We start from the raw sequence: 23,210 nt of genomic DNA, 5'->3' as shown, positions 1-23,210 counted from the left end.
ATTGGTTATGAACTGTAGACTAAAACTGAAGAAACTGCAAAAAGGTGGGAATTTAAGGAGATGGGATCTGGACAAACTGACAAAAACAGAGGTTGTAGAGAGTTTCAGGAAGAGAATTAGGGAACGATTGAGAGTAATGGGGGAAAGAAGAAGAATGGGTAGCTTTGAGGGATGAAATAGTGAAGGCAGCAGAGGATCAAGTAGGTAAAAACACAAGAGCTAGTAGAAATCCTTGGGTAACAGAAGATTGATGAAAGGAGAAAAAAATAAAATAGCAGTAAATGAAGCAGGCAAAAAGGAATACAAACGTCTCAAAAATGAGATCAACAGGAGGTGCAAAATGGCTAAGCAGGGATGGCTAGAGGACAAATGTAAGAATGTAGAGGCATATCTCACTAGGGGCAAGAAAGATACTGCCTACACGAAAATTAAAGAGATTTTTGTAGAAAAGAGAACCAATTGTATGAATATCAAGAGCTCAGATGGAAACCCAGTTCTAAGCAAAAAGGTAGAAGCCAACCTCGGGGAAGATCAGTTTGGATTCTGTAGAAAGGTTGGAACACGTGAGGCAATACTGACCCTACGACTTATCTTAGAAAATAGATTAAGGAAAGGCAAAACTACATTTCTAGCATTTGTAGACTTAGAGAAAGCTTTTGACAATGTTGACTGGAATACTCTCTTTCAAATTCTGAAGGTGGCAGGGGTAAAATACAGGGAGTGAAATGCTATTTACAATTTGTACAGAAACCACATTGTAGTTATAAGAATCAAGGGGTATGAAAGGGAAGCAGTGGTTGGGAAGTGAGTGAGACAGTGTTGTAGCCTATCCCTGGTGTTATTCAATCTGTATACTGAGCAAGCAGTAAAGGAAACAAAAGAAAAATTCGGAGTATGAATTAAAATCCATGGAGAAGAAATAAAATCTTTGAGGTTTACTGATGACATTGTAATTCTGTCAGAGACAGCAAAGGACCTGCAAGAGCAGCTGAACGTAATGGACAGTGTCTTGAAAGTAAGATATAAGATGAACATCAACAAAAGCAAAACGAGGATAATGGAATTTAGTCGAATTAAATTGGGTGATGCTGAGGGTATTAGATTAGGATATGAGACGCTTAAAGTAGTAAATGAGTTTTGCTACAATGGCAAGGAAAGCGTTTCTGAAGAAGAGAAAATTGTTAACATCGAGTACAGATTTAAGTGTCAGGAAGTCGTTTCTGAAAGGATTTGTATGGAGTGTAGCCATGTATTGAAGTGAAATGTGGAGGATAAATAGTTTGGACAATAAGAGAATAGAAGCTTTCGAAATGTGATGCTACAGAAGAATGCTGAAGATTGGATAGGTAGATCACATAACTAATGAGGAGGTATTGAATAGAATTGGGGAGAAGAGAAATTTGTCGCACACCTTGACTAGAAGAAGCGTTCGGTTGGTAGGATATGTTCTGAGACATCAAGGGATCACCAATTTAGCATTGGAGGGCAGCGTGGAGATGAAGAAGCTTGCACAGGATAGAGTAGCATGGAGAGCTGCATCAAACCAGTCTCTGAACTGAAGACCACAAAACAATAACATCATCACACTAACATAACTTGTTATGCACAAAATAGCTATACATTAACATGAACTTCCTGACAGTTTATTTACATAGCTACAGCAGCTGGCAGTTTGATACCTAATTTGGCCATTTTACACTCTTCATTTGGCTATGAAAATTTGAACAAAAAACCATTGCGTACTTTACAGGGAGTCTTGTTTTCATACTGTACAAACAGCTGGGCAAAAAGGGGCTGTAACCTTTTTGAAGGGACTGTTCCCTCATCTGTCTAAAGTGATTTAAGGAAACAACCATCATGGGTCAGTTAGTGACATCCACAATGTTGGAACAGCGGTGAAATACAGTTACATGTCAGAGTATCATTACAATAAGCTCTAGAGATGCATATTTGCTTGTCATCAAGAACTGGAAGAATACTGGTCAAAAACATTTCCTGTTGCACTGGATGCACAAATCATTGATCATTTTTCAAATGAACTGCACTTCAAAACATAAAAGCCATAATGGTTGAGTGAACATTTGATGGTGAACGAGAACTCAGGCATTCCTAGCATAGGACTACAGTAAACTAACAGCTAATGTAACACTTTGTGCTCTCAACACATTATGTCTACATTCTTGTCTGATATATTACGCATTGAGGATACTCCACTAGTAAAGGTATTGGTCTCTCTTCAATGCTATCTTGATATAACACTCCAACAGGGTGAAGTGCAACCTTATGGCAGACAGCAATTCTTTCTGGTCTTAGATGTAGACTTGGTATGTTTCTGAGTAACCAGAGAAGAAGGGCACAATGAAACACCATCAACAAAGTTGTGAACTTTCATTGCAATTTCTCTGTCAATTGCAGGTGCTATTTGTCAGTTATTCCTGCCGTACATAGATATTTCATTCATTAGAACTTTCTCAGGACATAATCTAGTGAACTTCTGAAAATAAAACAAATCATATTTTACATTGTTATTAATCTGTAAAAGTTTTACTCTCCTGGTTTAATTTTTCATAGAAATTTCAAGTTGGTTTACTGGAAAAGGAAACTGATGAATAAATCCATTGCTGTTGTTTTAGTCTGGTTTCATGCAACTCTCCAATCTCAGTCTATCTTGCGCAACACTCATCGTCACTGCACAACTACTGCAACCTATGTCCACCTTAATCTGCTTGCTGTAGTCAAGCCTTGGATCCCTCTACAATTTTTATGTTTTACAAATCAAACATTACCTTGTTAATATTCTTTGATACATCATGATTAGCCTTCAACCTATCCTTTATTTCAGTCAAGTTGTGTCGCTTAGTCCCCCCCCCCCCCCCCCCCCCAGCCATGTGGTTCAATATCTCTTCACTGTTTACCTGATACAGCTTCTATTTTATTCTTGTATATACTGTTTATCATCATGTTTTGCTTCCATCCAAGGCTGTTATCCATACAAATATTTCAGTGAAAGGTTTTCCCAAATGTAAATTTATATTTGATTTTAACATACTTGTCTTTATCACAAAAGATTTTTTTTAATCATTGCCAATCTGCACTTTATATTTTCCTTACTTCTTCCACAATAAGTTATTTTGTAATTTAAACAGCAAAAATCAATCATCTACTGCTCTGTGTGTCCCATTTCCTAATCTAATTCTCCCAGTATTATTGATTATTAATTTGTTTTAGTTTAATTACATTCATTTTATAACCCTTTTGAAGACAATGGCTATTTTGTTTAACAGAACTTCCAAGTCCTTTGCTGTATCCGACAGAATTATGGTTTCATCAGCAAACAGATTTTATTTCTTCCAGCATGAGTTTTATTAATTTTCAAAATGTCTTCTTACTTCCCTTTACTATTTGCCTTATGTATTGTCTGAATATGTGAGATTCTGTCTCACTCTTTTTCTCAGCTACTGCCTCACTTTCATGTCCTCCAACTTATTACTGTAGTCTGTAGAAGTTGCATATAATCTTTCACTATCTGTATTTTATTCCTGACTCATAAAAACAGCTGGGAAGAATGGATAAGGGTGAGGATGCACTTGTGCCAAGTATAGGGTACACAGTTACCAAAACTAGGATATTTGTAATGGCAATTAGAGGATTCATAGAGTATAATGTTGACTTCTCTATTTCCACCTACAACTGTAAATTTGCAGCAACTTCAAAGAGTGGTATAAATGTTGTTTTATCTTTCTTTTTCAACATATCTTCCAAAATAACTTATAAGGTCAGAATTGTCTCACATGTTCTCATACCTTTAAGAACTCACATTTATCTTCCCCATTTCTGTTTCTACCAGCTGTCCCATTCTTCTTCAGATTTTGAAACCATGACTTACTAAACTTATGGTTCAACAGTATACATACTTGTCAATGTCTGACTTCTTTAGCATAGGGATCATTATATTATTCTTGAAGCCTGGCGGTATTTCATGCATGTCTCATACCCTGCATATCAGGTGGAACAACTCTGTAAAGACCGGTTCTCTGAGCGAACTTTAGGAAAAGGTGTTCATTTGTAAAGGTTCAGTCAATAATGATCATAAAGATATTGTTCTCTAATGTCTTAAAGTTCATGGAAAGTCTATTTAGAGGCAAAGGAAATGTGTCAGCTTATTGAAAAAATTTTTTGTACATTATATTTATACAGTACAGCACAAAATCAGCTACAGAGCCTTGCTGGGCTGAAACTCTGGTATGCCGTATTACAAGGCTCTGAACAGAGTGAGTTATGATTGTTTATAGCTACTGGTACCTTAAATTTTGACATCTGTTGTGCAACATCCATAAATTGTCTTAAGTGAAATTAAGACTAAGTACATTCCTGTAAATAGTAGAAAAAGTAATCTCAATAATATCAATGCCCCCTCCCTCCCCCTCCACCAGAGGCAATAGTCCACCATACTGCAAGGGAGTCTGTACCGAGTTTATTAAGCATGTGAAGGAACTAATGACAGACTGAGACTCTTTGAGATGGTTTGAATGTAAGGCATGCTTGAATAACTCAATTGAAAGTGCATTGTTCTTGAAAGACAGAGGTCAAAGTATGAGTTGTGGTCCAGAAAACAATTTGAACTTCTCACAAATGTTTATCACAGGGTATACTTCACCAAGAATAGAAAAAGAATTATCACAGTGTCAGAAGAAAGATGGTCAGTTAATAGGTAGAATCAACATAAACTCAAAAAATAAAGACTGAGGTATAAAAATTTTAGGGAAGAATGAAGAAAGTTGGGGATGCACATGCATGACTACTAAATTAATTACACTTGTGTAAGGTGTAATGATGATTAGACTGATCACAGTCTCTAAAGTTGACTTCCACATTTCCATCTACATTTGTAGACTTGCAGCAACTGGTGTAAAGAACACTCTCTCCACAATCCTCGGTAAAAATAAACACAGAACATTTTTCTACTTAAGTAGTTGCACTAGGTTGACACACATGAACTAAAGCTGTCAGAACACATGGGATTTTGAAGCCAAAGGTTCCTTCATCCAGGAAATACCAACAGATAGCTGGAGGCAATAAACTGTTTGAGTTTGGAAGAATATCATCTAGAAACTTAAGTCAGATAAAGTATAGTATGGCATATTTTATCTCACACATGCTGTGTGCTGTCCCCCCTTCCCACTCAACCTGTTCTCTTAGGTGTCCTTTCGCTTGAAGTACTGAATAGCTTCTGGACAACAGCTTAATATTTCAGTTTCTTCTAACCTTTTCCCATCTTTATCTCAATGAAAAAGTTCCTGGTTCTGGAAGCTAGAGCTTCTATCAACTTTTACTTTTGGAAGTCTGGTAGCAGCTACCCAGAAAAATCGTTATTAAAAATGAAGTTGGAACAATTTATAAGATTGGGGACTAATTATTATATGAAATACTGTTAGCAAAAGAGAAGGAATCGGTTTTCAATAGGAAATGATACAATGGATAGTCCCCGTAGTTTGAATCTATGAAGGTAATCCCAAAAGTAAGGGCTCCTATTTTTTTTTCTATAAGTACACAGACCTGTTTATTTCTGCAATGGTTTACAGCTTGAACATTTAGCTATTTTGGACATAATGAGCATTTCTGTCGATGTATTTTTGTAGATGCTGTGGCAGTTTTTGTATGCCCACGTCACACCAGCTTGCCACGATGCTGTTCGGAAAGTTATGAACCTCTTCTTTCACCTTATTGTCAAAGTTGAATTGCTTTCCGGCCAAATGTTATTTTAACCTAGGGAACAGGTGATAGTCAGTGGGTGTCAAGTCAGAACTATAGAGTGGGTGGGTGGGTGATAATGTTCCACTGAAACTGTTGCAGGAGAGCAATGGTTTGCAGAGTGAGGGATGGGTGAGTGTTGTCATGGAGAATGTGTACGCCCTTGGTCAACATTCCTCTTCTCTGGTTCTGAATTGCCCGTTTGAGTTTTTTCAGAGTCTCACAGTATCCTGTGAGTGTTAATTGTGGTCCCAGTGGGCATAAAGTTGACCAACAATACCCCTTTCTGATCCCAAAAAACGGTTGTCACGACTTTACCAGCAGACTTGAATTTCATGAAGGTCTACCAAAATCATTTTTTGGGTCAAAAAAATATTGATTGTTTGTGCAACATGACTCAAGAGGATCAGCACGTTATTTACTGTGAGATAAAGGCACATTGAAGGCAGCAGTATATTACATTTGGCACTAACATCTAGCTGTGAACAAGATACGTTTCCCATCGATTCCACACAATTTGACCAAAGTTCATATACAGGCACTTGTCGATCGGTGAAGGAGAAACTAAAAAAGTTGACCCATGAATTGCAAAATCCGTATACAACTTCATAACAGGAGATGAAAATTTGAAATATTTTTACAAACTGGTACTATGCAGGAATCAACTTTTTGAGTGTTCCAAAAGTGATTCATTTTTTTAACCATGTCCAAGAAAATGATATATAGTTTCTGCGATTACACTGCTTGTGCCATAACCATTGCTTTAGACCAGAGCCAGCCATGGCATGCCAAACAACATGTGAGTTTGCTTTGGTCGGTCCTTCTCGGAAGTACCTGATACAAGGCAACAGTTCATTTAATATTGCAGTGTGGCACTTTTTGGTTGGCACAACTCTCTTCAGTTTGGCAGAATTTTGGTGTCAGTGCTTTTTACCCATCGCTATTTGTTTGTGTTACGCAGGATGTTCATAGGTTCACTGGCTGTTTGCACAAAAAGAGGCAGTCTAGTGATCTATTCTCACAAGCCTTCAAAAATGAATAAAAATGACAGAAGAAAAGGATGAGAATTCTCAATACCTATCACGCAGTCATATAATTGAGGGGTACAACAAATTTGCTATGAAACATTGTAATACCACGCAGAAAGAATTTAAGGATTTAGTTAACAATGAAAGATCAAAAAATAACAATGAAAGATAGATGGGATTCATTCTTCTATCATCAAGAAGCACTTTGTTTTAAATTTGCACGTATGAAGTACTTAAAGAAATCGATGGCACAAACAGTAAAATTTCTGAAGCCGCATGCATTACTCCACTGACAGTTGCAATAGTTTTCACTGGAACTGAATAAAGAATATGGAGACTTTATATATTAGTGCAAAGTATGTTGGTTAAGTCAAGGGGCATGTCTTGAATGATTTTTCAATTTATAAACCACTTGGGTTGAATTTATACAGGAAAAAAAAGTGCAGGAACGGAAATTAGAAGTACTTGACTGCATACTACCCACAGTAAGACATTGTAAGGTGAGAAACAAGAAGTCATTGTGACCTTGAAAGACTTACAGGGATATTTTTCTAATCATTTTGAGGGCAAAGCCAATATTACATCTGTTTCTGAGACCATTTGCTATTTCACTTGAAAGCATTCCTGTGCATGTGCAGATGTAACTAATTGGACTGCAACGTAATTCTCGTTTTAGAGACAAATTCTATTACATTACAACTAGTCAGGACAGCCACATTGTTTTCCTCAGGTAGATTTTCCACGGCTCCATAATGAGGTTGCAAAAGTGCTACCAAATTTCAATCAACGCGCGCGTGTGTGTGTGTGTGTGTGTGTGTGTGTGTGTGTGTGTGTGTGTGTGTGTGTGTGTGTGTGTGTGTGAAACTAAATAAGTCACTATTATGCTGCAAACTGAGTGCGAAAATCTGTGGAATTGTCTACATCTGTCAGTATGCCAACAGTTTGTACCAGATGAAAATTATGTTACATATTCAGTACACCAAAAATAATTAAATAGTTGTGAAAATTTGTTTCCCTTGTCATCTACGTTGTTGAGAAATATGAAACTAAGTTGTATGCAGTGTGACTGCATTACTATCTTAACAGGGCACATTCACAGTTTCTCCCTCTTCCCCCTACTCCCAGTCAGACAGTGGCATGGTGGAGGCAGAAGTGTGCAGCCAGGCTGAGCACTACGGCACCTGAGCAAGGGCATGGCCTGCAAGCCAAATTCTTGACCACCCCTGCTTTAGAGGATCGAAGAAAAGTTAATGCTGAATGGTAAAAACAATTTGTTTGCTACAAGGCATCAATAAAATCAGGAGAAAAAAAAACCAAAAGCATCACACCGATCTTCATAATGACAGTGCCAACTGTCACACAGCACATCAAACAGTCAATTATTTAAAAACAACTGAATTAATGCCTCATTGCTCACATTCATCAGATTTATCACCTAATGCCATCTTCTCTTTTCAATTAAGTAAAACAAATCTCACCTCAAGAGGCTATCAAAACCTTCCAAACCCATGTTTCACAAGTAACAACATAAAAGTATAAAAAAATTTTTCTAAATTGGTTGAAACTGCAAGTAAAAGCGTATGTATTTTAAAGGTGAATACTTTGAGAGACAATAAATCAAATTTTCCAAAACATGATTTTTTAAAATTGTTTTTGGAAAAACTTACAAGGCAGGTCTTGTATTCTCCCTTTTTTTCTAGATTTTCCCCATTTCCTGAAAAATGAACGTCCCGTGATCTAGTAATGTAATAGCCACCAACAATTGTTTTTTTTTAATGCTGCAAACTCCACATAAATCTGCCACTGATAGCTACAGGTTTTGACAAATGTAACATATTTATTTACTCTGTACTTCCATGTGTAAGAGTTTTTTGTCTTTTATTTTGATCTACAGATATTTCCAAAAGAATAGGTGTTTTCTCAAGAAAACTGATTGATAAAAACATTAACCAGACTAATATTATGTGTTTTAAACTAACACCACACACTTACTACTTTCACTATTGAGAAACTACCCCAATAACAGTTAAAACACACAAAAACCCTATAGCAATTAATGTCTGAAACCCAAAGTAAGGAAGCAGCCAACGGCCACTGAGAAGAGGAAAAAATGGAAGAAGGGGAAACACTATTGTCTCACTATTGCACATCTAAATGAAATCATTCCTCACAAAAGTAAATGAGGAAATATCATTTTTTAGGATTCTGTCACTAAGTTAGGTAAAATATATTTATAATTAAATACCAGTAAATGAACATTTTAATTTTACAGACAATAAAACAGTTTAAATCAAATGCATTTTTAAATGATAATTAGTTAATTAGTCACAACAAATGGCAATCCTGATGTCATGAGGAGAAGCAGCCTCTAAGTGCATCATGCAATGAAGCTGTGGCAGAAGTATCATACCAAAGAAGAGGACAGCAGCAGAGAGTGCAGCATGCTGGGCAAAGAGCAAGCCATGACTGCGCTGATCCCAACCACCCCATTCTTCTTGTAATACAGGATACACAACTGTGCAAGTCATATTGCTTTCACCAGACAAAGCCGTCACAACATCACATTCTGACTTGAGCACTGTCACATAGACAAGCAGGACTGCCACACAGGAAAGGGCAAACTTGGCACCATAGCACCACAGTATGAAAATAGCCACCTGTAACATATTGACAAGGCATGCAAATCAATGTACCCTTATTATCAAACTTCTAACCATTACCTTTTAAAATTAGTTGGGTCTGCAAGCCACTAAAAATATAAACACATTAAAAGACGTATTGTAAAGCTTTTTTTTTTCTTCCTGGAAAGCACATGCAGTTGAAAGGTACAGACATAATGATGATGCCAGTATGTATCTGGTTAATTCTACAATTTGTTATCGTAGTCCCAGAAAGCAACACTCATCTTGGTAACACCTAAAATTAAAGTACAATACATAATACAATGAATTTAGTTTGTAGTTGACACTTAGACGACTTCACCATTAATATCTTTTATACCTTAATGTAAGAGATTAATATCTAAAACTTATTGTGAACATCAAAGAAAATAAAATTGAATGTGTTCCTTATGAGTATCAGCAATCATTAGCAGCTATTTATCATAAATATTGTTTCTTTGTACCACTTGTTCTGAATACAGGTGCCTTCCCCACAAATATTAGGAGTATACTGATATGACTTTATATCAGAAGTTTTCTTCTTACTAATGTACAAAACGCAAAAGTGTTATGGAGATGACAGATAAACTCCAGTGGAACATTCTGCAGGAGAGACGCTCAGTAGCTCGGTACGGGCTTTTGTTAATGTTTAGAGAGCATACCTTCACCGAAGAGTCAAGCAGTATATTGCTCCCTCCTACGTATATCTCGTGAAGAGTCCATGAGGATAAAATCAGAGAGCTTAGAGCCCACATAGAAGCATACCGACAATCCTTCTTTCCATGAACAATACGAGACTGGAATAGAAGGGAGAACCGATAGAGGTACTCAAGGTACCCTCCGCCACACACCGTCAGGTGGCTTGCGGAGTATGGATGTAGATGTAGATACTGGCCATTAAAATTGCTACACCAAGAAGAAATGCAGATATTCATTGGACAAATATATTATACTAGAACTTACATGTGATTACATTTTCACGCAATTTGGGTGCATAGATCCTGAGCAATCAATACACAGAACAACCACCTCTGGCTGTAATAACGGCCTTGATACGCCTGGGAATTGAGTCAAACAGAGCTTGGGTGGAGTGTACAGGTACAGCTGCCCCTGCAGCTTCAACACGATACCACAGTTCATCAAGAGTAGTGACTGGCGTATTGTGAGGAGCCAGTTGCTCGTCCACCATTGACCAGATGTTTTCAATTGATGAGAGATCTGGAGAATGTGCTGGCCAGGGCAGCAGTCGAACATTTTCTGTATCCAGAAAGGTCTGTACAGGACCTGCAACATGCAGTCGTGCGTTATCCTGCTGAAATGTAGGGTTTTGCAAGGATCGAATGAAGGGTAGAACACCGGGTTGTAACACATCTGAAGTGTAACGTCCACTGTTCAAAGTGCCATCAATGCGAACAAGAGGTGACCAAGACGTGTAACCAATGGCACCTCATAGCATCACACCGGGTGATACGCCAGTATGGCGATGACGTATACACACTTCCAATGCGTGTTCACCGTGATTTCGCCAAACACAGATGCGACCATCATGATGCTGTAAACAGAACCTGGATTCATCCAAAAAAATGACGTTTTGCCATTCGTGCACCCAGGTTCATCGTTGAGTACACCATCGCAGGCGTTCCTGTCTGTGATGCAGCATCAAGGGTAACCGCAGCCATGGTCTCCGAGCTGATAGTCCATGCTGCTGCAAACGTCGTCGAACTGTTCGTGCAGATGGTTGTTGTCTTGCAAACGTCCCCATCTGTTGACTCAGGGATCGAGACGTGGCTGCACAATCCATTACAGCCATATGGATAAGATACCTGTCATCTCTACTGCTAGTGATACGAGGCCTTTGTGATCCAGCATGGCGTTCTGTATTACCCTCCTGAACCCCCCAATTTCATATTCTGCTAACAGTCATTGGATCTCGACCAACGTGAGCAGCAATGTCGCGATACGATAAACCGCAATCGCGATAGGCTACAATCCGACCTTTATCAGTCGGAAACGTGATGGTAGGCATTTCTCCTCCTTACACGAGGCATCACAAGAACGTTTCACCAAGCAACGCTGGTCAAATCCTGTTTGTGTATGAGAAATCGGTTGGAAACTTTCCTCATGTCAGCACGTTGTAGGCGTCGCCACCAGCGCCAACCTTTTGAGAATGCTCTGAAAAGCTAATCATTTGCATATCACAGCATCTTCTTCCTGTCGGTTAAATTTTGCATCTGTAGCACGTCATCTTCATGGTGTAGCAATTTTAATGGCCAGTAGTGTAATATACTACAGTTAATGCTGATGCTTTTGACATTAGTGTTTAATTTCAAAGACACCGTCAAATCAATGTGACTGTACAGAATCAGGGTTAATACAAAACTTCACGAGAGCCTTCACAGTTAGAGAAACTATGAAAAGCTAAATCTGGATGGCCTGACGAGAAGTTGAATGGTTGTCCCCTTGAATGTGCCACATTGTTCAGTGAGATACAAAAGATTTGAGTTCCAGCAAGTGGCAATTTTTAGGAGCATGTATGTTGAGAGAAACCAGCTCTCAGCATTTGTGATGAAGCCTGAGAGTTCAATGGTTTCAACATGTATTTTTTAGAGCCTGGTAGTTCAAAGTGGTCAACTTGCAGAAATGTAAATGAGAGACACTTAAGAAGATCCCCTTAAACTTGCCATACCTTGAGTATCCAGGAAGGAATGGGTCTTTAATTTTTTTGTTGGAGACATAATGAAGGAAGTAAAAGAGTAACTCAATGCAGAAAAAGTTTGTCAAAGACAGAAAATATGCATGATATGGGTCACTGACAACATAAGTAGGAATTTCTAAGTGCACAGGAATGGAGTCAGGTGCTTGATGAAGTGGAACACATGCTAGACAATTGAAAACAGAAAGCTAGACAATGATGTGTGTGACACAGATGGCTGTGCTGAATGGCTACATGTTAAACTTGTATAAGAGACCCTTCACAAGGTGGACTACTTTTGATATCTGTAACGTACGGTATATGAAGAAGAAAAATACAAGAAAGAAATGGTAACAAGGATTGCACATGATAAAAGAGCTTTCTAAAACGAGAAAAAGCTCTTAACATAAAAAGATGAAGGCAAAGCTCTGCACAGGTACAAAACATGAATAATGGGGAAGATAGAAATGAAATGATTAAAAGCCACTGAAATGTTTAGTGATACAGAAAACTGTCAAAGATCACACTGATTGATCAAGTAAGAAATGAAGACTTATTGCAAAGAATGAAGTGGGTGTATGTAGATATTTCAATATAGATTTCGTTTCAATAGTTCTGATTGAGGGCACATACTGGTGCTCAGCTTTGGTTTGACTGCCCACAGTAACATTCTCACCTAGTACAGAAAGACTGAGTGCAACAGTTACTGATACTTTATTTCTAATTATGTCTTTTATAAAATAATGTGAGCCTCATCTGACCATGACAGTCAAATGGTGGCATTAAAAGATCCCCATCAGTGAATTTAACAACGAAATGAAAAGTAAAACCTCACAGAACTGTAATGCTGACTCAGTTACATTAATAAGGGAGAATTTATATGATGAAAAATAGGAAGAAAATAACCAAGGACAAGCAGTAGATAGGAATTTTAATTCTTTCGTTAATGTATTCGTACAACAATCCTGGATTTTCCATTTTTCTTACAACATAATGACTCCAGGTTTCCTTTAAAAGAGATCAAGGACAATTACAGTGGAGAGGAGTAATTCTATACAAGACTTAAAAATATACTATAAGCATTTGTAATGGCACAGATTAGTGTCAAATGTGATCCCCTAACTTAAATGAAGAACTCAACCCAAATATCACAATTTGTGTATTTTTTATAGTTACTGTAAACTGTTGTCATCTGCAAGTTCTATGTTTTAGCAGTGAGCAAAAGTTGTTACACCAGATACTACGCAATCAGACATCAAAGTTGTTATCATATTATTTAAAACTATGTAGAACATATCAGAGGATATTGTAACAACTTGAAATTAGCTTAAAAATATTTAAGAAATTTTGACTGAATATTTGAGCGAATTAATTTGTAAACTTTGTGTCAAATATGCAGGAATAATATTAGTAATAAGACTCATGGAGTAATTAAAATGTAAATCAACCTCGAGTAAGTAAAATTTAAATTAACTTTTTTCTGTCTTAACTGTTTATGAAATGTATTTTTCTAATTTTCAATATAAAACAAACATATTTCTGTATAAATTCTGCTTATATAAGGCTTGTAACCATATTGTACTCTAGCAAATTCTGTATGAAAATTATTAAAGATGTACAACTTTTAATTGTAATTTTGATTATGCAGTTATCTTAATAATACTTTGTAAAATGCTGCTTGTTGGAGTACATTTATAGCGGCCATCAGCAATCACAGCTGAGTGCCGTTATTGTCATGTTAAGGGTATGACATTGTTGTGTAAAATTGTATTTTTTCTAGTGAAATGGGATTAAATTAAAGCAGAACAAGTGGAAATAGTTGTCTGGTTATTAAATCACCTACAAAAACTAGGCTGATAAGTGAGACATCAGGACTACAGCCAGGTGCTCAAATGTCTCCCACTTGAGTTGGCGTAACTCCTGAGTGTTAACATTTGCAATATGAGGACATGGATTATCATGAAGCAGCTGCACCCCACAATGGTGATTTTTGACGGACATGCTGCCACATACACATTCTTCATTCTCCAATGAATGTTTACTGGTGTTTGTTCTTCAGCAGCCAAGAAAAGAACAACAGCATGTTGGTCCTGTTTGGACACATTTAGTAATAATGTCACTGTAGTTCACATTGCTCCATTTACCGCACGCAAGTCTGATAGACATGAATGTCCCACTAATCCCTTGCCTTCATGTTGGTGCTTTAGATACATGCAACAGAGTCTTGCTACATTGCATATACACTGCAGCAAATACCTCACGATAGTTGATGAAACCATGAGGACAAAAAATGGTCCATCAAAAGCAGTTCCATTACACTTAATTAGAAAGGCAATGCATATGCCATCTCCAGACATCCGTTTTGCTGAATCAATAAGTCACTCAAAAGCAGTAACTCTTCTGGCCAACATATGTTTCCCCTCTTACTTGCAACAGGTGGTCTCTCTTACCCTGGGGCTAGGATGACCTGTCCCTCCTTTTTAACCTCCTCCTATTTAACCCTCTCTGTTCCATGAGGAAGTAACTGTTAGTTCCAAAAGTTAAGATAGAGTATGCATTTTTATATGCATCAATCAGCAGTATATTCATATTTCTCTTCAAGGTAAGTACTGGGCAGCAATTCTGTTCCATAATTTTAAACCTTCTTTTAAGGCAATTTTCCTTTGGAAACACTCAACTGTTATGAGTATAACATCATTTGTAGGTTGTGCTGGAAATTAAAAACTGTGAACTACAATTTTTACCATCACAGCGGACCAAAATAAATTTTGAAATTTTCTCATTTTCACTTGTTAGCTTTGACTCTTTTGTTTCTGGACTAGGTTTCCTTATCTCAAAGTGATGATTTTGCCCTTTCCCATCTTCCCTGAAAGTTTCACTCCCCTGTACATCCAGCAAACAGATGTATAACTGCGTACTGAGTGAAGGAAAATGACTGCCCATCTGCCTCAGTACATGCTGTAATTTCTCTCTCATGATCCCTATACAACCCACAGTATATTATGGAGGTACCAGAACTGTTATACAGTCTTCATTGCAACTGGTTTGATAAACTCACATGACTAAGTTTCATACAAACATCACCACATTCCTTCCAAACATTCTCACTCAAATTTCCTGAGTGCGTCTGTTACACTTTGGTATATAGACATATATTGACCTGCTATGATTGCTGAATTCATTTGATGTTCACCGTTATGTCTGCTTGAGCCAATTCACACTGGCTCTGTCTCATTATTAGCAGATGATAATACCTCTTACATTCATTAGAAACACACTTTTTGGCCATTTGACACATATAACGTTTTCAACAATTTAGCTCAAGACAGGGAAACAACCTGTCACTCTGCAGTGCGTATTCAGGTGGTTCCCTGTAAATAACATCAGAAATAGGAGAAGCTGGCAAGATTTATAAGACATTTCGTGCAACAGGAAACAACCTTGCCACATCACCAACGACTCATTCACAGCAGTCTTCAGCAGTATCTAATGGTGATAGTTACATGTGAACCTATGTCTTGCAAAGAAAAAAACAAGTAGGGGAATTACAGTGTATCAAGCACAGTCAAAAATAATTGCCACTTACTTTAAGACAGATATAAGTAAAAAAATAAACTAAGTGTGATGTACAAACATTATACTGTAACTGCTGCAATTGATGCTGTTGGTAAATACTCCTGTTACTGATATTAATTATTTTCATATCTTTACTTTCTGTTCTTACTCTTTGGTTCTCTTAAGTAAAGCAGTGTGAACAGTCTGAATTGTACTTTCATTCTCTTATGCATTTCTCCTATCTTCATCTTTTTTATTCCCCTGTCCTTTTCTCGTATCTCCACATGGTTGACTTGTTAATTTTTGTATTTAGTAATGTTAGCAGTAGAGGTAGACCTGATGACCTTTCCTGCCACCCACCACCACCCCAAATAGTATTTGTGCACACCTGACTATCTGTGTATTCTATGTGAAACTGTGCAAACTTTTCTAAATGTGTACGAACAGTGTAACTGAGGCAGGATGTATCACCCAGTTATTCAGCTTGTCAGACACTGAAAACCACTTAAAAACCACATCAGGGGTGGTTGACACACCAGCCCTTGTCAGTAATCCATCAGGTGGATTCAATCCCATGCTGGTACGTCCCTCTGAATCGCAAAAGTGGAGTACTAACATATGCGGCTATCCACACGGGTTCTGTTTATTTCTCTTATGTGTTCCTTATACCTGGTGTCAACATCATTCTAGTCAATTCCTGTGTGCATTACATTGCAATTCTCACAGCTGAATGAACAGATACTTGATAGCTAGTATTTGACTGCCCTGATCAAGATTTTTGAATGTATTTTGGTGCCGAATTATTTGCTTTTGTAAGCTAGATATGTCTAACATTTTTTATTAATACAGAAAAAGTGAAGCAACCAGAAGGGGAGAAGAAAATGAAATAAAGCTCCACTAGTTAAAAGGTTATGTGATGTTATTCAGTGTTTACAAAATTAGGTCAAATTTATGAAGAACTTGGCAGTATAAGCCCACTTAGCAGTGGCCTGGATGCAGAGGCAGATTCGGTTTGAAAGGTTGTCATAAAGCCATTCATAGTATCCTCTCCATTTATAGTATCCTCTCCACAACTGCTGTAATGGATCCTGGACACTGGCACTGGGATGAAGTTGATGTTCAATATGGTCACACACATTCTATTGGAGACAGATCTGAGGATCTTGCTGGCAATGGGAATAGCTCAAAATCACATAGGCAGTTTATATAGCCATGTGCCATGTGTGGATGAGCAATGTCTTTTAAAATAGCACCAAGATATTGTCACATGAGAGGTACACATGAGGATCCAAGACATCTGCTACATCTGCAATGTACCATTGTGCTGACAGGATTCCCTCAGTCACTACTGGCCGTGACCTGAAGACCTACCCAAAGGCTCCCCCCACTCTGATGTCAAGAATAACACTACCCTGCCTCTGTGAAACTGTTGATAAATGGGATCTCTCCCTAGGTCATTGCAATACTCACTGACGATGGTAGTGCAGAACTGTGACTCATCCTGAGCACAATGTGACTCCAATCATAAGCAGTCTGTGCTCCCAGTCACAGCAGCACTCCAGATACAGTTGCTACGTTGCGGTGCTAGTGGCAGTGTAGACATGGGACATCAATTTCCTAGTCCAGCTGCTGCTAGTCTCTGCCCAATGGTGCAGTATGATACACAATATTGCCAAGTGTCCAATAGTTGTTCTCAGATGGTTGGTACATATGCGAAATGGGTTACAGTGCACTTTGTGTACAATATGGTGATTCTCCATTGTGGTTGTCAGATCTGGTTGACCAGAGTCTTTACAGTGAGTACGCCACCTCTCATGTTCCCAGGCAGCCAATGTTGGGCCAGTATCACATCTGTATGCCCCACACATCTAGATATTGCACAGTTCAACCAGCAGGCCAGATACAACCCACTATAGACACCATTAAAACTCTGCCTGGTACTGGCAATGCTGACTCTCATGAATATGCTGCATCTACACGTCCTTCATGTTGATCACTCAGTGTCTGGTAGTGTTCACACCCCTTATATCCTATCAGGCCAAGTAACAACATTAAACATGAACAACACTAAACATGAAACAACACTAAACACGAAACAACACAAATGCACTCCAGTGGCCTATTCTACCTGTCTCAGGGAACTGCAACTCTAATTATTTATACACCCCTGGATGATGTGTACGTGTATGATTTTTTTTTTATTTTTTTTATTTATGTCTATGGACCATTCTGTACAATGGTATTTGACAAGTTCACATGAAGTTTGAAAAATTTCAAATTTCAAAAATACATAACTACATGCATACATCAGTAAAATAGCCTCTAAAGTACAAGCATGTGAAAAACATCAATATGCCAAAGGTTAAAGTCACTTTATGCTTTCTGAAAGTTTTTTACATATTTGCACAGTCACAAATGAAGCCTTGCATCAGTTTTTAGTTTCAAGGTATTCTTGAACACTGAATAGATAAGTTTTACTCAAGTGACATTTTAGTTTACTTATGGAAGCAGACCTATTAGTTATTATCTTTATATAGTTTGGCAAACTGTTGTATACAATGCATCCTGTTTTTAGTTTCTTTATCAGTTAATTTGAGCCTATTTCTTACACTACGATAATCATTTTTATTTCTTGTGTTATAATTATGGATATCTGTGTAACAATGCAGCATTATTACTTTTCATACAAATAATTGTTTCACTACTGTTAATATGCCTAGTTCCCTGAATTTATTTCTGCAGAACATAGTTTTGTTATGCATGTTACAGCTTCTTTTGCAGCTTTAGTACTCTTTGTGTGTTCACATTTGCAGAATTTCTGTATACCAGGATACCATATGAAATTTGTGAATGAACTAGCCCACAGTACATCGTTCGCAGTGTATGTGTGTTTATTGTCCTTGACATTTTTCTCATTAGAAATATACTTGAACTCACTTTGTGACAAATATTGTTTACATGCTTCTCTCATGTCAAGTACCCATCCACTGTCATGCCCAGAAATTTATACGTTTCTGTTTCTTTTACATCCAAGTCTCCTAGCTTGACAGTAATACTGTTCAAGTTAGGTGTTTTGTTTGCATGTATCTGCATATATGTGATTTTATTTAGTTTATAAAAAGAATTTCCTATGAAATAATTGTTCCATATTTAGAGAAGCTTGCTTTTGTATGCCATCTGTTCAAGGAAACTTATAACAACTGAAGCGACATCTGCATACATGACAGCATTTCCACCTACTAATTTTGGTAATTTCTTGGACCTTCCTTGCTGCCTCCTTTGGGATCACTTTACTCTTTTTTAAAAATGTCAGGAATATTCCTTCTTCCATGTCTAACTTAATGAGAAAAGTCTGAGGCTTTGCAGCATTTAATTAGTCTAGTAGATATACCATCCAGCCCCACAGTAATTTTTGTTTTTAATTGGTGTATTGCTTTTACTAATTCAGGTTCATTTACTGGGAGAAGAAACAAACATTTTGTCACACGAGGAGCACTTTGTATACATTTTGTGTCAGGAGAGTTTTGCTTTATTAATTTCGCATCTTTAAGAAAAAAGGTCTTCACTGCCCAAAAATGTGCTGTAAGAATAATATGTGGTGCTCACCCACGATCGTCTTGTAGACATCTGTTTAAGGAGTTGGGCATTCTGACTACTGCTTCATAGTATATTTATTCACTCACGAAGTTTACTGTAAGTAATCCACTGCAGTTCAAAAGGAACAATGAGGTACATAATTACAATACTAGAAGAAAAAAATGGCATTCATTACTCAACATTAAGGTTGTCTTTAGCACAAAAAGGGGGTGCACAACGCTGCAACAAAAAATTTTGACCACTTTCCCAGTGATATAAAATGTCTAACAGACAGCAAGGTAAAATTTGAAAATAAATTGAAAAAGTTTCTCCTTGACTTGACTCTATCCCACAGAAGAATTTCTATATTCGTAATGAATAAAAGATGTGGGTAGCAATTGCTAACTCAATCTGTATATCTTGTTTTCATTTCAGGGGGAAAAAATTATATGGTGATGTTCAGAGTACAAATAGATGTACAAATTAATTTGCAATATCAATGTAAAATGACTCATTCCACATCATGATGATTTATCATGCAAAATGATCCATGGAACATGAAAGTAACTAACTAACTAACTCTCCACAACCTCAACATAATGTTGATTTAAAATACTACTGACTACTTTAGGGTCCCTGATTTCCTTCCTATTTTTCTTTTTAGTTATTTTCCCACTGTTTTTCATGTCTATACTTTCCCTCTCTTTCTTCCTGTATGGCCGCAAGGTATTTTGTGATATTATTAGAAGCTGTAATTTTGTTTATGAATTAATCTGATTTGGTTTCTTTTATCAATTTCTCATATGATCTCTTCTTGTCAGTATAAGCATCACAATTTGCTTACATTGGATTTATCTGGGATTGTTCATACATAGTTTTTAGCTCTTCCCTCTTTGTTTTTACACCTGCTGTGATCCAATTTTTATTGCACTTACCACTTATATCCATATATACTGATGGGCATGCAAGATCTATGTAACAGGATAATGTTTTGGAACATGATTCCCAGCCCTTATTTACATTTGCTGTTTGGTCCAAATCACTCCAGTCTGTAGATTGCATTAATCTTTGTAGCCTCCGTAAGTTGTTTGTTGCAACTCTTTAAAGACATTTTCTGATTTCGTTCTCTTATCTGATACTTCTATTAATACCTCATAGTGGTCAACAGTGGCTGTGTTTATGACCTGTACTGTGATTTATTGGTAACTACATGATCTATTTATGTCTCTGTATCTTTACTGTACCTTGTGGGACTATTTACTACCAGACATACATCATAAGTGTTGATTAGATCACTTAAATTCCTAGTACAACAGCTTTCTTTCAATGCATTAATATTTAGATCACCTGCTGTTATTATGTATGTGAACTGCCTAACAGTCTCATCTAACAGAACTGCTAGCTGTTTTAGAAAACCATTTACCTGACTGTTTGGTGATCTGTATATCCCTAATATCAAACACTCTTCCCCTTTGAATGTTGTCTGTAGTTTTGCCAATTCAAATAGTATATCTCAACAGTTGTCCACTGTCCATGAACAGGATTCCTCATTTCACTGTGTGCATATACTAAACTACTCTACCTTCATGTTGACAGCTGCAGAAGTATCTCACTTTTTCATAGTATTTTATGTTGTAAACACTAATTTCATTTTCTTTTAACCCAAGTTCTGCCATGGTAAATGTATGTGGTAGTTGTGCTCCTACTATGAGGGTGGTTTGAAAAGTTCTCAGAACTATCACGAGAGGTCAGCACTATCGCAACAAGTTGTTCACATGGTATTCATTGGACTGTTGTCTGTAAACACGTGCCATGTCAGTGCTCTTGGAAGAGAGCTGTGGCAGTGATGTGGCTTTGTTGTTGTTCCCATATAATGATTTGCGAAGGTGGAAAAAAATCAAGATTTGAGAAGTGAATGAAAGGTATGAAAGCAAAGGACATTCACGCTGTTTTCCAGAACACACTGGGGGACTCTGCTCCTTCATATTCAACTGCCGCCAAGTGGACAAATGAATTTAATTTTGGTCGGGAAAGTTTAGATGATGATCCAAGCAGTGGTCAGCCAAGACATGTCACTACTCTGGAAATCATTGCAAAAGTGCACAAAATGGTCATGGAGGATTGCCGACTGAAAGAGTGTGAAATTGCTTATGCTTGCCAGATGTTATCTGAAAGGGTATGTCAGATTTTAACTGAAGAATTAGAAATGAAAAAAAATATCTGCAAGATGGGTGCCATGACTCTTGACACTGGATCAAAAATGTGTGAGAATGGACATATTGGAACAATGTTTGGCCCATTTTAGGAGAAACAAACATGATTTTTATGCCGGTTTGGACCACAGATAAAATTCAGGTGCACTACAATAGCCCAGAGAGAAAACAACAGTCAAAGTAGTGGAAACATGCTGATTCTCCACCACCAAAGAAACCAAAGACAATTCCTTCAGTGGGAAGGCCATGGCTTCAGTGTTCTGGGATGTGAAGGGGATTCTGTTTGTGGATTATCTCCCCACTGGGCAAACAATTACTGGAGAATACTATACTAACCTCCTGGACAAATTGCAACAAAAGATAAGTGAAAATAGGCCAGGTTTAGAAAGGAAGAAAGTCATTGTCCATCACGAAAATGCGTGCCTGCATACATATACTGTCGCCATGGCAAAATTACATGAACTAAGGTATGAATTGTTGCCACACCTGCCTTACTCAACTGATATGGCTCCATCAGACTTCCACCTCTTCCCAAACCTGAAAAGTTTTCTTGGTGGACAAAGATTCACTTCAAATGAAGACTTGATAGGCAGAGTTGATAAATATTTTGCAGGCCTGGAGGAAACTCATTTTCAAGATGGGATCAAGGCACTGGAACATCATTGGACCAAGCACATTAATCTACAAGGAGACTACATTGAAAAATAAAACAAAATTCAATGATGGAAGTACTATTTTTCCATTCCGTTCTGAGAACTATTCAAACCACCCTGAGAGTACTTTTATCTCGTTTAATTTACTTGATGTGCACTCTACATTTTCACGTAGAATTCTTACAGTAGAAACGTTTATATCTGTTTCTAAATTTTTTATTTTACCTTTTTTTCCAGTTTCTGTTACATCTGAACTACATCTCTGAACACTATTTTGATTGTTATTTATCCTGTGTGAGTACAGAGAGATAATCTGGCCTATCAAGTTGGTCATGGAGAGGTTGGTTGTCTGCAAATTTGTTGTAAGGAGTGAAGAATGTAATGCTTCTGTATTTACAATTTTTGTGTCACTGGCTGGGGCATGACAGTTCATAAAAAATCTTCATTCCAGTTACTCATATCTCTGTTTCTGGCAGATGAACTAGTGTCAGCACTATCTTTCCTCTTAGCTGCTGATGTGACTATATCTGTGGTTCTGTTGCAATCTGCTGAAGTGGTTGCTGCTATTGGTTCAGTAGCAGGTTCTACATATGGTTCATAACAGCCCATCTTACTGACTGTCTTTTGGGATTTACTTTCAATTGCTTCACTTATTGACTTTCCTAACATGCACTTTCCTGTACTATTCAAGTGAAGTACGTCTGGTGAAATAGGCTCTATCAAGTGAGCTGACATCTATTAATTTGACATTACTGAACATCTTACATAGTAACCTGTTGTGATATTTCTTGTCACTTCTTTGAAATCGGCACCTGGTTTAATCATACTTGTCATTGTCAATGTATTACTTTTCTGAGAAAGTCCTTTTGTGTGGTTGGCTCCATATACATAAATTTCTGTCCCCCCCCCCCCCCCCCCCCCGCCCCCCCCCAGTGCATAGCTCATTTTTATTTACACTTTTTGTATGTCTGTTTGGGTCATTTTTCATAGAGATATTTGTATGATCAGTAATTGTACTGTTTATTTGTTGTGTTTTCATTCTATTGTTCACTTCTAGTGGAGGTAAAAACTGCATTTTTTCT

The 23,210-nt window shown here is 37.4% G+C and overlaps 1 protein-coding gene across 17 annotated transcripts in view; it reads right to left on the bottom strand.

The window, feature by feature from the left end:
- LOC126236282 (transmembrane protein 94) overlaps nt 1-23,210 on the bottom strand; it is a 538,855-nt gene that overhangs the window by 32,304 nt on the left and 483,341 nt on the right. For 11 of the 17 annotated variants that reach the window (XM_049945449.1, XM_049945454.1, XM_049945456.1 and 8 more), the window contains one exon: nt 9,190-9,436. The exons of 4 other annotated variants lie outside the window; for them this stretch is intronic. In XM_049945449.1, coding sequence (XP_049801406.1) covers nt 9,190-9,436 — 247 coding nt within the window. The remainder of the gene's footprint in view (nt 1-9,189; nt 9,437-23,210) is intronic. 2 more of the 17 variants (XM_049945460.1, XM_049945457.1) reach the window with 1 other exon arrangement.

This window comes from Schistocerca nitens, chromosome 2 (genome assembly GCF_023898315.1).
Source record: "Schistocerca nitens isolate TAMUIC-IGC-003100 chromosome 2, iqSchNite1.1, whole genome shotgun sequence".
Taxonomy (NCBI): domain Eukaryota; kingdom Metazoa; phylum Arthropoda; class Insecta; order Orthoptera; family Acrididae; genus Schistocerca; species Schistocerca nitens.
This window is presented reverse-complemented; position numbering and strand designations above follow the sequence as displayed.